Raw genomic sequence first — 13,597 nt, forward strand, 5'->3', positions numbered from 1 at the left:
TGACTAAGAAAAATGGAAGTTGATGCAGTAGGAGTAGCCACTATATATAGTAATGTTGTTTGTATAATATATTACTCCTCAGCGCACGCATACGAAACTCAATAAACGCGATCGCCGATCATGTTAACTTGCTTTCTGAGGCGGATACTTGCTGTTTGGGAAGGCAGTCATGTAAGACAGTTCTGGGAGGTAATTATACCGAACCGCTTTGACAACAGACTTTGCTTAGGCATTTCAAAATTACCAAACAGCATTTCAGATTCTGTGCAATGAGATCAGTCCGCTGGTTGATCCAGTTATGCCATCCCATCGAAAAAGTCGCATCTGTTTTGATGCGCATCGAGAAATTTATTCGGTAAATGTGTTTCCATCTTAGTTTTTATGCACATTTTTTGAATTTATGCGCATCTTGTCATTCCCATACGGTGTTTTATGATGTGATATCCCAAAATTTGCATAAAAATAGGTAGATGGAAACATAGCTAGTGTGAACTACTGAACATAAGATTCACCTACATTTACTAAACAGCTTGAATTTACAATGAGGAAGTAGGTTACTATTATTAAGAAAAACCCCAAGGGTTAGGATTTAACTTTCTTTGGCATAGAATTCAAAGTATTTTTGGCAGCTGTTTGTCTTTCCTACTATAGAAGAGACTGAGATGGAGGTAATTAGGCCAGACTCTATGCCAAGTCCCAATTTGCATTATGACTTAGGGTTTTCTAGCACTTAATCTTTCATCCTGCGCGTGCACTGCACTGATGTTTTTGTTTCCTTGTTTAATGATATCTGAATAAACACAATTAAAGCTTGGAATACATCTCACATTTTTGAGATATCTTACAGACCTGCAGCAAAGACTACAGGTCTGTAAACCATGATAGGCGAATTAACTAAGACTTTAAAACCAGGCCACAGACACAATTATAAGAAATAGGAAAACAAAAATGTTTAAGAATTTACAGTTTTGCCCCTGGTTTAACAGACAAGGCTTAAGCCTAGTCCCAGACTAAAATGAATGTTTGAGCTGTTTTAACTGAAAGCAACTTGCACTGACTGTTTTTTCTTAGGCATGTTTACAAAAGCTACTTAAATGCCCTAATTTAACTAAGGCCTAATCTTGGCTTAATCTAAGTCCTGTCTGTGAAACTGGGCCTTGCAGTACTATTTATAACCTTCTTGCACTACATTACTAAACCACACTCTCGTCTGAACAGGAGGATTTGACTTCCTGCGAGAGTGGCAAGCGTCACCTGTGGCGGATTCTGGACTAAGCTCATCCTCCACCTCCTCCAGTGTGAGCCTGGGAGGAAGCATTGGGAACCTGCCACAGATTACAGCTGACCTGGAGGAGCTGGACGAGTCCTCCACAGATTCAGAGGAGAAAACCAACAAGCTCATTGAGTTCCTCACCACCAGGTATGTGGCAATTATAGATGTATAGCAGTTGTTTCAATATATGCGGATGAAAATAGATTAAAAATCTTTTTCCCATTAAAAAGGAGGAGTCAGATGCTGATCTAGAATGCATAATGATAATCAGAATGACGACAAAAATGGATGGTGCATCAGCGATCAAATATTACAAAGCTCACACATCCCCTAGTGGCCAAAGAACACTTTTTTTAAAATGTATTTATTATTATTAATTATTATGTTTATTATTATTATTTTAAATTATTCTAATTACTTTAATTAGTTTACTAAAATTATTATTTTTAATTATTCTACATTTGAAATTCTCACACATGCAATTTGATAAATTATAACCTTTATTTTATCAGGAAAGAAGCACATTGAGATTAAGAATCTCTTTTACAAGAGCGTCCTGACCAAGACTGACAGACACAGCACGTTTGAGTTTAACAAATAACATCCAACAATACATACACACATACACACACAAGCAAATCCAATCAAATTTCAATATCAATACATAACTAGCTAAAACATCTACAGCCCGATGTTTCATTCTCCAAATCATTTAAAACTACTTTAAAAGTGTCCAACGGAACCAGTTTCCTCAGTTTCAATGTACTTTGCAAACAATTCCAGGCAGAGGGAGCAGCAAATTTAAATGCCTTTTTCCCAAATTCAGTACGTACCACGGGAACAGACAGTAAAAATAATTCCTGTGACCTTAGGCTATAGCTATAATCATACTTTGTACAGATGTATGTACAAAGATATGAAGGAAGTTGTTATCCACATATTTTTTGCATTTTTTCTTCAGCAAAACTTTTGGGGAGTTTCCAGGGTCAGTAAATCAGGCAGTTAGAGAGTAGTAGTTCATGTATTTGTGATTTTGGTGGTGGTGGTGGTACAGTGCATGGAGTACTGTCCTGTCCTTACTCAGGGCTTTTGGACCGCTTTGGTGCCACGAAGACATCACACCGAAGAACCCCAACTCTAAGAGCGCAGAGCAGCTCACCAACTTCCTGCGGCATGTGGTCTCTGTGTTCAAGGAGTCCAAATCAGGTACCAAACATTTTAGTGCATTTATGTTTCATATTGACAGAATTAAATATCTTATACATTACATTGGCACAGTGTTTGGTTGATAAGCGTCTTTGTCATGTGTCAGATTTCCACCTAGAGCATCAGCTGAGCGACGTTGCTTTGCAGACGGCCCTCTGCAGCTCCTCCCGCCATTACGCCGGACGCTCGTTCCAGATCTTCCGAGCCCTGAGACAGCCCCTCTCTGCCCACGCCGTGTCCGACCTGCTCTCACGCCTCGTGGAGGTTGTGGGGGAACACGGGGATGAAGTACAGGTGTGTATCCATCAACCAGAGTGTTAAATAACATCTGTACAATAAATACATTTGGTCAAATATATCTGTTTGCTCTTACTTTTCAATCTCTTTGCTATAGTTTTTTTGTTATTTTGCTTTCCAGGGTTACGTCATGGAGATTTTACTTACTCTGGAGTCTGTTGTGGATAATTTAGCTGAATGTCTGAACAACAGTGAACTTATGGCAGCTTTGACAAGGTTAGAATTTCATGCTGTACTTTATGCTTTCCTACTAATTCAACCTAGTAAAAATATTTTATAACTACACTACATTTCAAAAGTTTGGGATTAGTAAGATTTAAAAAAATAAAAATAAGACTTTTGTTCAGTACATTCAGTACATTCCTGCAATGTCTCTTCTACAAACAGAGATTCATCGCCAGACTTCCTGGTGAGCGGGAAGCTCAACCCAAACCGTAAGAGCACAGGGCAGCTGAACCTGCACCAAGAGACTAATGAGCGGAACAGGCACCAGCGCAGTTACTCCGTCCCCAAAAAGTTTGGCGAAAGCGGGGAAAACTCGTCCTCCAACCCTCCTCGCAGTGCCACGTTGGACCGCATCCAAGCCTGTACCCAACAGTGTCTCGCTCGATCGGCCCGCAGCACGTCCTCCAACTCCACCCGTGCCGACACAAGTGTCATCACCGACCCCTCCCACTCCAGTCACCCAGCAAACTTGCTCGCCACCATCTTCTGGGTGGCGGTGTCGCTCATGGAGTCGGACTTTGAATTTGAATACCAGATGTCATTGAGGCTGGTTCACAAACTGCTGGCTCGGGTTCCATTGGATCTGCAGGAGAACAGGGAGAGACTAGAGAAGCTCCAGGGTCAGCTGAGGTGGAGTGGCTTTTCCGGACTGCAACAGCTGCTCCTAAAGGGATTCACTTCTCCAGCTACAAATGATCTTACGCTTCAGTTGTTCTGTCAGCTTACGCCTGTTTCACGAGTGCCAGTGGTGGACACCTCGCAGGCTATAGGTGGGTAGTAGAGAAGATACTTGTACTGGCACTTTCTTAAAACATGTTTATATACTGTAGGTCTAATCTAAGTCGATCGGTTTTAGACTTTGTCTGTGTCCAAACAATTAGTGTGTGTGTAAATGTTTTAAAAGTTAATAATAGGCCATTTGGTACTTAAATTGTCATCATTGGTACTTAAATTGTCAATTGTACATCTCCGCAAACATAGTATGGTTTTTTATGCTTTAGTACTGCCCAAAAAATTAAATAGAGCACCTAGAATTTTCAGCGTTCAAAATGTAACTGACAACGATGATGTAATTGCAGTTTGTTATTTGCATATGCATTACGATTGGTCTACTAGTGTTGAGCCTACGCAAAACAAGATGTGTTGATGTAGTAGGGATGAAGCCTAAAACCCAAGCTTACTTTTGTATTAAAATCTTGTGACAGGGTTAAGACTATTATCAGTGTTATTGTTGAATATTGATTGTTTGTGATATTTAGCAAGTTTTCTGATCTTACACATAATTGTATGTTTTATTTTCTGTCTGCTCAGGTTTTCCTTTGAATGTGCTTTGTCTGCTGCCTCACTTGGTGCAACACTTCGGTAGCCCTACGCAGTTTTGTAAAGAAAGTGCTGAGAGGATCGCACAGGTCTGCCCCGCCTCCTTTTCTCTACACACTCCTACTATAAAACACACCCTTGACTTCATTAATATTTACACCTGAATGTGAAGACTCATTCTCAACACCTAATCCTGTATTATATCCCAACTCATAACTCTTTTGTTTTCTTGTAACAAGAAAACGATCACATATTTAAATAAAATCTCAGCTAGTGTGCATATTTCTGGTGTCTTATTTTTGATTAACAAAGTGTCAGTCTGTTGTAGAATACATTCTGTGTATGTGATAAACAATTGGCCACAAAAAATAAAATATTAATAATATTACATCATACAAGTATAAAAATAATATGAGCTCCCAAATCCCAAATACATTCAATATGAAAAAAATATATATAATTTTTATATATACATACGAGCTATGTCAGTAGTAGTCAGGGCATACTAATAATATTTATTTTTGAAACACAATTACACATGTATTTGACTGTTTATGGTGTGGTGTCTATTCTAGGTGTGTCTAGAGGAGAAAGACAAGAACACTAAACTATCTCACCTGGCTCATGTAATGACCCTGTATAAGACTCGTTCCTACACCAGAGACCCCTTCTCGTGGGTTAATGTGGTCTGTCGCTACCTGCACGAGGCTTTCTCTGACATCACGCTCAGTCTGGTGACATATATGGCTGAGGTGAGATGTCCTGACAGGCTTAAATATCCTGAAGTATAAAATTACAAAATGGCAGATATGGTGTTGCTTATGCAGTTTTAATACCAGCTGACCTCTCTTCATAGTTGCTTGATAAAGGATTACCCAGCATGCAACAGCCCCTGCTGCAGATCATCTACAGTCTGCTTAGCCACATGGATTTGGTTGGAATTCAGGTCAAACCTTTCAATGTAGAGGTGCTAAAGACCATTGAGAAATTTGTACAGGTGAGATCCTTTCTGCTAAACCACTTGAAGTAGGATTAATCTGGTAATTTCAAAGAATTTTGATCTGATTTGTCATACCTAAATGTCTCTGTCCTCTATAGACAGTTCACTGGAAAGAAGCTCTGAACATTTTGAAGCTGGTCGTTTCCCGCTCAGCCAGCCTGTCCCTGCCGTCCTATGGTCATGGTGATCTAGCCCACCTGGAGGTTAGCCGTATGATGTGGGATGGCTCATCTAAAGCCCTGCCAGGAAAGACACTGGAATTCAATTTTGACATATCCGAGGTACTTTACATAGTGTGCACAATATATTTTGTCGTTCAGTTGTTGAAATGCATGGGTTTTTGTTTTGTTTGCTGAAGGCACAAAAACCATTAATGCTTTACAAAATATCAGTTTTCAATGCAATTACACACAACAGGTTCTCTGACTCATTCACCTCTTCAGGCGTGGCCATGTTGTTGTTTTTGAGCATGCATTTGTTATCAGATCCCATGAAGGGCGCAGCCCCTTTTCCTTTTGTTTTTGGTACATTTTAGGCTAAAGGGAAGTCGAGTTCTCAGCTTGCTTTCAGGTGGAGAAATGGGGATAATAGTCAACGGAAGTTCGGAGAGATGTGTTTTGACTGCATTTGTGATTAATAACCTCTCAGATTAATGTGTTGGTGGATGTAATGAGGATTTCTGAGGGTTTCTTCTGAAACCTAATGAATAGGTAGTGGTCTTTTAGGGCAACTTCTAGGGAAAGTGACTGCTAAATAACGTAAAGCAAAATTAAATGAAATTTAACATTATTATTGGACGACCCAATATTGTTTAAAATCTTGGGTTGTCCAATAATAATGTTAAATTTCATAGTCAGTTTCTGGTTATATTCATTTGCATTTAATATGACACTGATCTAAAACAAGGAAGTCTATAATACCTGGAGAAAGTAATCTGTTTGCATTCCCGTTCATGATTCCAGTTCCATTCAGGAACCACCTGAAGTACTGCTTTCTCCAGTTATAACAAAGACCTCCTTAGAGCCAACTTTGTGTATGATTTCCCTCTTGTGGCTTAATGTGCAACTACAGGAAACCCTCTCAGTTCCTAGAATTTAGTTTTTGCTTCTTATCCACTCTGATGGAAGCAGTGATATCCTGTCCAGATGGAGTGGGTCCACACTGATAAGGAGTCCAGCAATTAGGCTGTTTTTCCACACATGCTTGTTTATCTACAGGAAGACTGTGACTCATGGGTAGTGTGAGTCTATGAGTGTCCGTGCTCAGGACCTGTTGTTGTGCTGGTGTGCTTATGTTTTTGTAGGGGGTTAAATATCTGTGTTCAACTTTTATTGTAATATATGTTTGTTTAATGACGTGTTTTTATTCATGTGTTTGCGTCCAGACACCGGTTATTGGCCGCAGATATGATGACCTGCAGGGATCTGGAGGAAGAGATGGGAAAGCCCGTGTGATCGCAGTGACCCGTAGCACATCCTCTACCTCTTCAGGGTCCAACTCAAACACCGTCCTGGTGCCGGTCAGCTGGAAACGGCCACAATCATCACAGGTGACTAACAATTCATGCTGTTCATGTCTGTCATGGTATGAAGGAGGGGAACTTTTTATTTATTTGGGCTGTTCTGAACATCGTCTTTTAATGTTTACCTGTGATACTATGAAAATCTTGATGATTCTCTCAGTCTGGTTTTTCAGCTGGTAATTTCCTTTTGTTTCTCAGAAGCGAACGAGAGAGAAGCTGGTGAACGTTCTGTCACTCTGCGGACAGGAAGTTGGCCTCACCAAGAACCCGTCTGTGAGTCCCCACTGTCATTCCTGGGAAGACACTGTATGTAGACAACCATACTTTTTTTTTTATTATGAGGAAAGACACTTATCACTTTGGTCTTATAGAATGCAGGAATAATAGATTACATCTGTGTTTATTTCATATTAATTAAAGCCCTAATTATCGTGCATCTACTGCTATAACAAATGAAGTATAAGCCTATAAGACTTATAAGGCATCTTAGTAATGGGACCATTGCATACTCTACGCTGACTCCACTGTCATGTTTATTTGCCTCAGGTGATCTTCTCATCCTGTGGTGATCTGGACCTCATGGAGCATCAGCCCAGTCAGGTGTCCTCTGAGGATGGGACCCGGGAGGACACCCTGGATGATACCACCTCAGAGCAGCAGTTCAGAGTCTTCAGAGACTTTGACTTCCTAGACGTAGAGCTGGAAGATGGAGAGGTCAGTAGAAAACCTGGTATCATTTATTTATGTTATTAATGTATTATTATTTACATTCAAATATGTTTGATTTAAAAATATATGTATACACTACAATTGAAAAGTTTTTTTAGTTTTTTTAAACTTTGATTTGCATTAAATTGAATTCAGAAAATTCTGAATGTCAGAAAAGACATTAATAACATTAAAAAATATTTCTATTTGAAATAAATGTTGTTCTTTTGAATTTTGTATTCATCAAAGAATCCTGGCAAAAATGGCTTCACGGTTATATATTAAGCAGAACAACTGTTTTCAACTGATATTAATAAGAAATATTTCAGCACCAAATCAGCATATTAGAATGATTTCTGAAGGATCATGTGACACAGAAGACTGGAGTAATAATGCTTCAGCTTTGCCATCACAGGAATAAATTACATTTTAAAATATATTGAAACAGAAACAATTTTTTATTATTATTGTAATAATATTTCACAATATTACTATTTTACTGTGAGCAGAAGAGACTTATGTCAAAAACATTTTAAAAATCTTACCGACCTCAAACGTTTGAACGGTGTAGTGTGTATATATTTCAGTTATACAGATATAGACATAATAAATGACTTAGGAACTCAAAAGATGTTGATTTCAGAGTTACAATTCCCGTCCCTACTAACAAAAACCTAGTTCCTTTCAACTTTATTTCCTTATTCCTTCAGTTATTTCTTTCATGTTCTCTCTGGATAATGAGTTAACTCTTTTGCTCTGATAAGAGACTGCCTAACTAATGTGCCCATTGCTTTTCCTCTGGACATTCTCACTGTGTAGCTAACACTTTCTCTCTTTCTCTCCTGTGCTGCCATAGGAGCTGCAGGTAAGAACAGCTGTGTTAGCATGTGACATAGAGAATGGCAGAGATCTTGTTTCCATTCCTGCTCAGAATCACTGAGAATTATATGTGTCAGTCATGTAGACTCTCATCTATCAGGCTGCTGTTGCTAAAGAGATTGATTATTTTATGTGTTCAATTCATGGATGTCATATTACATACTATAGAAATTCATGTTAGAAGCATCTCATTTCAATATTTTTTGTTTTGTTTCATTCATATTAAATCATTCCTCACTACTTGTTTTTGTTTTGTTAGAAAACTATTAAAATTCTGATTGTTTCAAATGCTTATTGGAGAAACCTGCTGGTCTAAAATCCTTAAAATCAGGATTTTGTGTTTTGTTCGGCTTTGTTACCCCTAGACTACAAAGAAGATAACTAGTATTAATTTTTTTCATTTGCAAAGTCAGAAACCTTAAACGTAGAGGCAGATATTGTTTCATATTTCAGATTGTTCTATTGTATTTACTGTTTGTTTGCACGTGTTCTTCATTTTTGCATGATTGATTAGAAGTGTGTTGTGTCTACTTCCTGGGTCTTATGAGGGCCAGAGTGGTGCACACCCAACATCAGCTCATGCTAGGAAGAATAGCTGCTGAATCAGTGCTGTGTGTATGTTTTAATAGGGCGAGAGTATGGATAACTTTAACTGGGGAGTGCGCCGACGCTCTCTGGACAGCACAGACCTGACTGAGCTCCTGGAGGAGAGCCAGCACTCTGACATCACCCCCTGCATCGGCCTACACGACCCCCAGCAAGACTCTGATGACTCCTCTGAGGAAGAGTCCAATTCCACCAGCCAAAGCCTCTCCCACTCTCAACTAGTATGTTCTATCTATATATCTATCTATCTAATGTTCAATCTATCTATCTATCTATCTATCGATCAATCTATCGTTCTATAGTTCTATCTTTCATTCTATCTATCTATTCTAATAATACTATCTGTCTGTCTGTCTGTCTGTCTGTCTGTCTGTCTGTCTGTCTATCTGTCTGTCTATCATACTACCTAGTGTTTGTCTTATTGTTTGTTTGTTTTAGCCTAATGGTATTTTTCTAAGGCTGGGCATTTTCTGATTTCAGACCATGAACCTCTCCCCCTCAGAGGACACCAATCATACAGACTCTCTGTCCACTTCCTATGACACCACATCAGCTGACCCAAATTCCCTTAATGCTGCAACACCTTGCTTGGGAACATCGCTTCCAGATGACCACATCATGCCGCGTGTATGTTTAAAATTACATTTAGCACATTAAAGCTTCTTCAACGTGCCCAAATAGCACCAAACCTCAAAGCTAGATGTGTTGACATCTGCTTCAACATGCTGTTTGAAACTATTGCTGGCATGTTTGTGAGACTTAATTACTGACTAATTTAGATTTACTAAGAACATAAACTTTGAGGAGAGAAGATCAATAATGATCTTCTCACATCTTCACAGGTTTTACCAGAAGACAAGGAGTCAAATGTCCAAGAGGACGACCTGCCATTCGGTGTGAATGAGCTGCCAGTGAGGTTTGACTGCGGCTCTAGCACGAATCTGGACCTTCCTGCAGAACAAAACCGGGCTGGAATCAACCAGAACCCAAACTCCCTGCCCAGGTTAATACTGATACACTTCACTACAGTTTTAAAGCATTAGACTACTGCTAACTGGAATGGTTATTTAAGGGTAACATCCTTTCTTCTGGTTTCCATAGCTACCATTTTGGGGAGGACCGAGATGATCTGGATGAGCTGGGCTTTCCTCCTCCACCCTCCCCATTTTTCTCTGCCATCTTGGCAGCATTTCAGCCCACAGTGTGTGACGATGCCGAAGAAGCCTGGCGGAGTCACATTAACCAGCTGTTGTGTGATACAGATGGGTCTTGTGCCGTCTACACCTTCCACATTTTCTCTACAATGTTTCAGGTAACATCACCCTTATATGTACACAAAGTAGTCCTGTTTTAAAATGTATATTCATAATTGCTAAATCAGTGTTTCCCACATGATTTTGTAAGACTGGGGGGGGGTGGACCTCTGTCCTTATTTTGTGGTTCATGATATAGTGTCTCAGTTCACATTATATTCACACTGGTGTTATAGGAAGCCAAACTATTAGGTATAGTAATAATAATAATGCCTTTATATTATCATTATTGTCATACCAACAAAAGTAATACTGTATATTACTATTGTAATACAACTGCACTGTAAAATAATTGTAAATTATAAGTAATTTTTCGCAATAAGTATATTATTTTACTTTACTGTAGAAAAATGACAATACTTTTGTCTTCATTTTTCACTTGCAAGAGTTAAACCCTCAAGCTTTTATTTTGGCGGAAAACAATCGTACAGACCTTTTATGTTATCATGAGAAGTGTAAAAATATTTTCAGTTTATTATGAAACTGTGGCGGGACAGATTAGATTGTGACAGGCCACCAGAGTCTACATAATTAACTGGAAACACTGGCTAATTAGAAGCCCATAAGTATTTATAACAATTAGCATTGTTAAAATTCATTTTTGTCTCTACAGAACATCCAAAACAAGTTCTGCTCCCTAACCAGCGATGCTGCCTGTTATCTTGGAGACGGCCTGAGGGGAATTGGGTCAAAATTTGTGCGATCATCAGAGATGTTGGCCTTATGCTCAGACTGTCCCACGCTGTATGTGGACGCAGAAACGGTCAGTGAATATTCCTCCGCAGCCGTGCTTCAGGGACCTCTCCTAACAAATTATTGAGAATCATTTTGTATATAAAATTTTAAATTGCAAGTCAGAAAGTATTTTTTGTTGTATTTTATATCATCTGTCCTCTTGTAGATTGTTTCATATGGGCTTCTAGAAAAGATGAAGTTCAGTGTTCTTGAGCTTCAGGAGTATCTGGACACATATAACACCCGGGAGGAAGCCGCTGTCTCAGTAAGTCATTCTATCCTGCCAGGCTGCTCATACAGGACCACTGGAAGCTGCTACATTGAATTGAGTTGCTGAAATAGTTTATGCTACAAATGTGAATGAGACTTTGAATCATGCAACTTAAAGAGTAGAGGTTTGCCAATACTTCTCTAAGTGATCAGACTTACAATTTTCGCATGATGGATTTTGAACCAGGCAAAAAAAATCCCATCAATTTACATTTACTTAAAGGACAAGTTCGGTATTTTACACTTAAAGCCCTGTTTACAGATCGTATCTGATGAAATAGAACGGTTAAGATAAAAATTTGGACACATGCTCCTGTCCCGAGAATTTTAGGTTTATTTCGCTTTTGTGGACCTATTTTGCCAAACGCGTCACACCCGTGATTCTTCCGTTGAGAGCTTGAATAATAGACACTCCAGCCCAGTTGGTGGCGATAATGCACCTTTGCCAATTGCAAGCAAACCACGGGCATTTCATTGAATACACAGAAGAAGCAGAAGAAGAAGCGGCGGAGTAATACTGTAAAGGTGCTGCGGTCTCACAGCACGTCCTATTAAGTCAATGGAGTTGGACAAAAACTACGATAAAACCTGTTGGAATGCATCTTTTTCAGCGATTTTTGAGTGAACATATCAGTGAACAACCCTGACCACTCTGTGTGTTTCACGTCTTTGTAAACGAAAGTTTAATGTGTTTTTAGGACGGAATCTTCCAGTGCACATAGACAACCATTGTGGGGGTGGGGGGGGGAAAGCGAAATAAACCTAAAATTCTCGGGACAGCAGCATGTGTCCAAATTTTAATCTTAACCGTTCTATTTCATCAGATACGATCTGTAAACAGGGCTTTAAGTGTAAAATACCGAACTTGTCCTTTAAACTTACACAGAACGGCTTGGCAGCTGTAACACCCCCAGCATCATGGTGTCGGGTTTTGCGCAAAACTACTTATGTTTTAATTGTGAGACACCTGTTTTGAATTTAGTCAAGCACATCCACTTTCTCCTCTTTCAACAGTGGTTGCAGAACTGTAAGTCCACATTTCCGAAGTATCCCGATGATGGTGTGATCACCTGTCAGCCTGGAGACTCTGAGGAGAAGGTGAAAACTGCCGTCTGTCCCCCTTTAAAATTAAATCTTCCATCATGCCACTGTTTACATGAAACCAACATTCATAATATGTACACAGTAATTTCTGATAGGTTTGTACGTTACGGTATGATCATAATTATATTATGATCACCAAGGCTGCATACAGTAAAAACAGTAATATTGTGAAATATTACAATTTAAAAGAACTGTTTTCTATTTTAATATATCTTAAAATGTAATTTATTCTTGTGATGACAACGCTGAATTTTCAGCATCATTACTCCAGTCTTCAGTGTCACATGACCCTTCAGAAATCTTTCTAATATGTTGATTTGGTGCTCAAGAAACATTTCTTATTATTATCAATACTTAATATTTTTGTGGAAACCATGATACATTTTTTTTCTGTTCATATTCTTTGATGTATAGAAAGTTCAAAAGTCTTTTGTAACATTATAAATGTCACTTTTGGTCAATTTAATGCATCCTTGCTAAATAGAAACATTCATTTCTTTAAAAAATCTTACTGACCCCAAACTTTTAAATGGTATTGTATGCAATGCATTATTTCCTCACTACTCTTCTTGTCACTCGGTGCGCCGCCTTCTTGTCATCCTCTGCATGATTTATATGGGTTGGGTTGAATGCGACAGGCACTAATCTTCTAATTATGTGGATGGGATTTCTGAGCACAGTGGCACATATTCAGTCTCACAGATTGCATGCTGGGTATTAATGCTGTCTGTTTCTCCCTTCTCAACTCTTTCCTGTTTTATGACATGCTTGCTCTGCAGCAAATGGAAACTCTGGCTGTAAGTTTGAAACTAAGAACAGTTCTCTTTCTTGTTCATCTGTTAGAGTGAGTGATCTGTGTTTACAGCTTTATAGTTTAGCACATGCATTCAGTTCAGTTAGGGTTAGGTCAGCGAGTGTGTTAACATGCATGATGTTACCCAAACTTATGCTTAGTAAGCATACTTTTAAGATCATATAAAAATGTTTTTGAAGACTGTAGAAGTAATGAATCATTTAAAAATGTAAACATGGTTTTCATAAAACAAGTAATTTTTTGTATTGTTATGAGCATTTTTTGTGCATATAAACATACTCAGTGATGGAAGTTTGAGTTGTGTATTTTTTGTTTGTTTGTTTTT

The 13,597-nt window shown here is 38.8% G+C and overlaps 1 protein-coding gene across 13 annotated transcripts in view; it reads left to right on the forward strand.

The window, feature by feature from the left end:
* Positions 1-13,597, forward strand: part of fryb (furry homolog b) — a 67,409-nt gene that overhangs the window by 51,599 nt on the left and 2,213 nt on the right. For 6 of the 13 annotated variants that reach the window (XM_082156936.1, XM_082156934.1, XM_082156933.1 and 3 more), the window contains 20 exons: positions 1,219-1,420; positions 2,328-2,479; positions 2,586-2,773; positions 2,898-2,992; positions 3,164-3,771; positions 4,313-4,410; positions 4,897-5,073; positions 5,178-5,318; positions 5,420-5,602; positions 6,706-6,870; positions 7,042-7,149; positions 7,390-7,557; positions 9,060-9,257; positions 9,517-9,663; positions 9,879-10,039; positions 10,138-10,348; positions 10,963-11,112; positions 11,251-11,349; positions 12,369-12,452; positions 13,238-13,255. In XM_082156936.1, the coding sequence (XP_082013062.1) occupies positions 1,219-1,420; positions 2,328-2,479; positions 2,586-2,773; positions 2,898-2,992; positions 3,164-3,771; positions 4,313-4,410; positions 4,897-5,073; positions 5,178-5,318; positions 5,420-5,602; positions 6,706-6,870; positions 7,042-7,149; positions 7,390-7,557; positions 9,060-9,257; positions 9,517-9,663; positions 9,879-10,039; positions 10,138-10,348; positions 10,963-11,112; positions 11,251-11,349; positions 12,369-12,452; positions 13,238-13,255 (3,353 nt within the window). The remainder of the gene's footprint in view (positions 1-1,218; positions 1,421-2,327; positions 2,480-2,585; positions 2,774-2,897; positions 2,993-3,163; positions 3,772-4,312; positions 4,411-4,896; positions 5,074-5,177; positions 5,319-5,419; positions 5,603-6,705; positions 6,871-7,041; positions 7,150-7,389; positions 7,558-9,059; positions 9,258-9,516; positions 9,664-9,878; positions 10,040-10,137; positions 10,349-10,962; positions 11,113-11,250; positions 11,350-12,368; positions 12,453-13,237; positions 13,256-13,597) is intronic. The other 7 variants (XM_082156943.1, XM_082156935.1, XM_082156940.1 and 4 more) reach the window with 6 other exon arrangements.

This window comes from Leuciscus leuciscus (genome assembly GCF_965113295.1).
Source record: "Leuciscus leuciscus genome assembly, chromosome: 24".
NCBI lineage: Eukaryota > Metazoa > Chordata > Actinopteri > Cypriniformes > Leuciscidae > Leuciscus > Leuciscus leuciscus.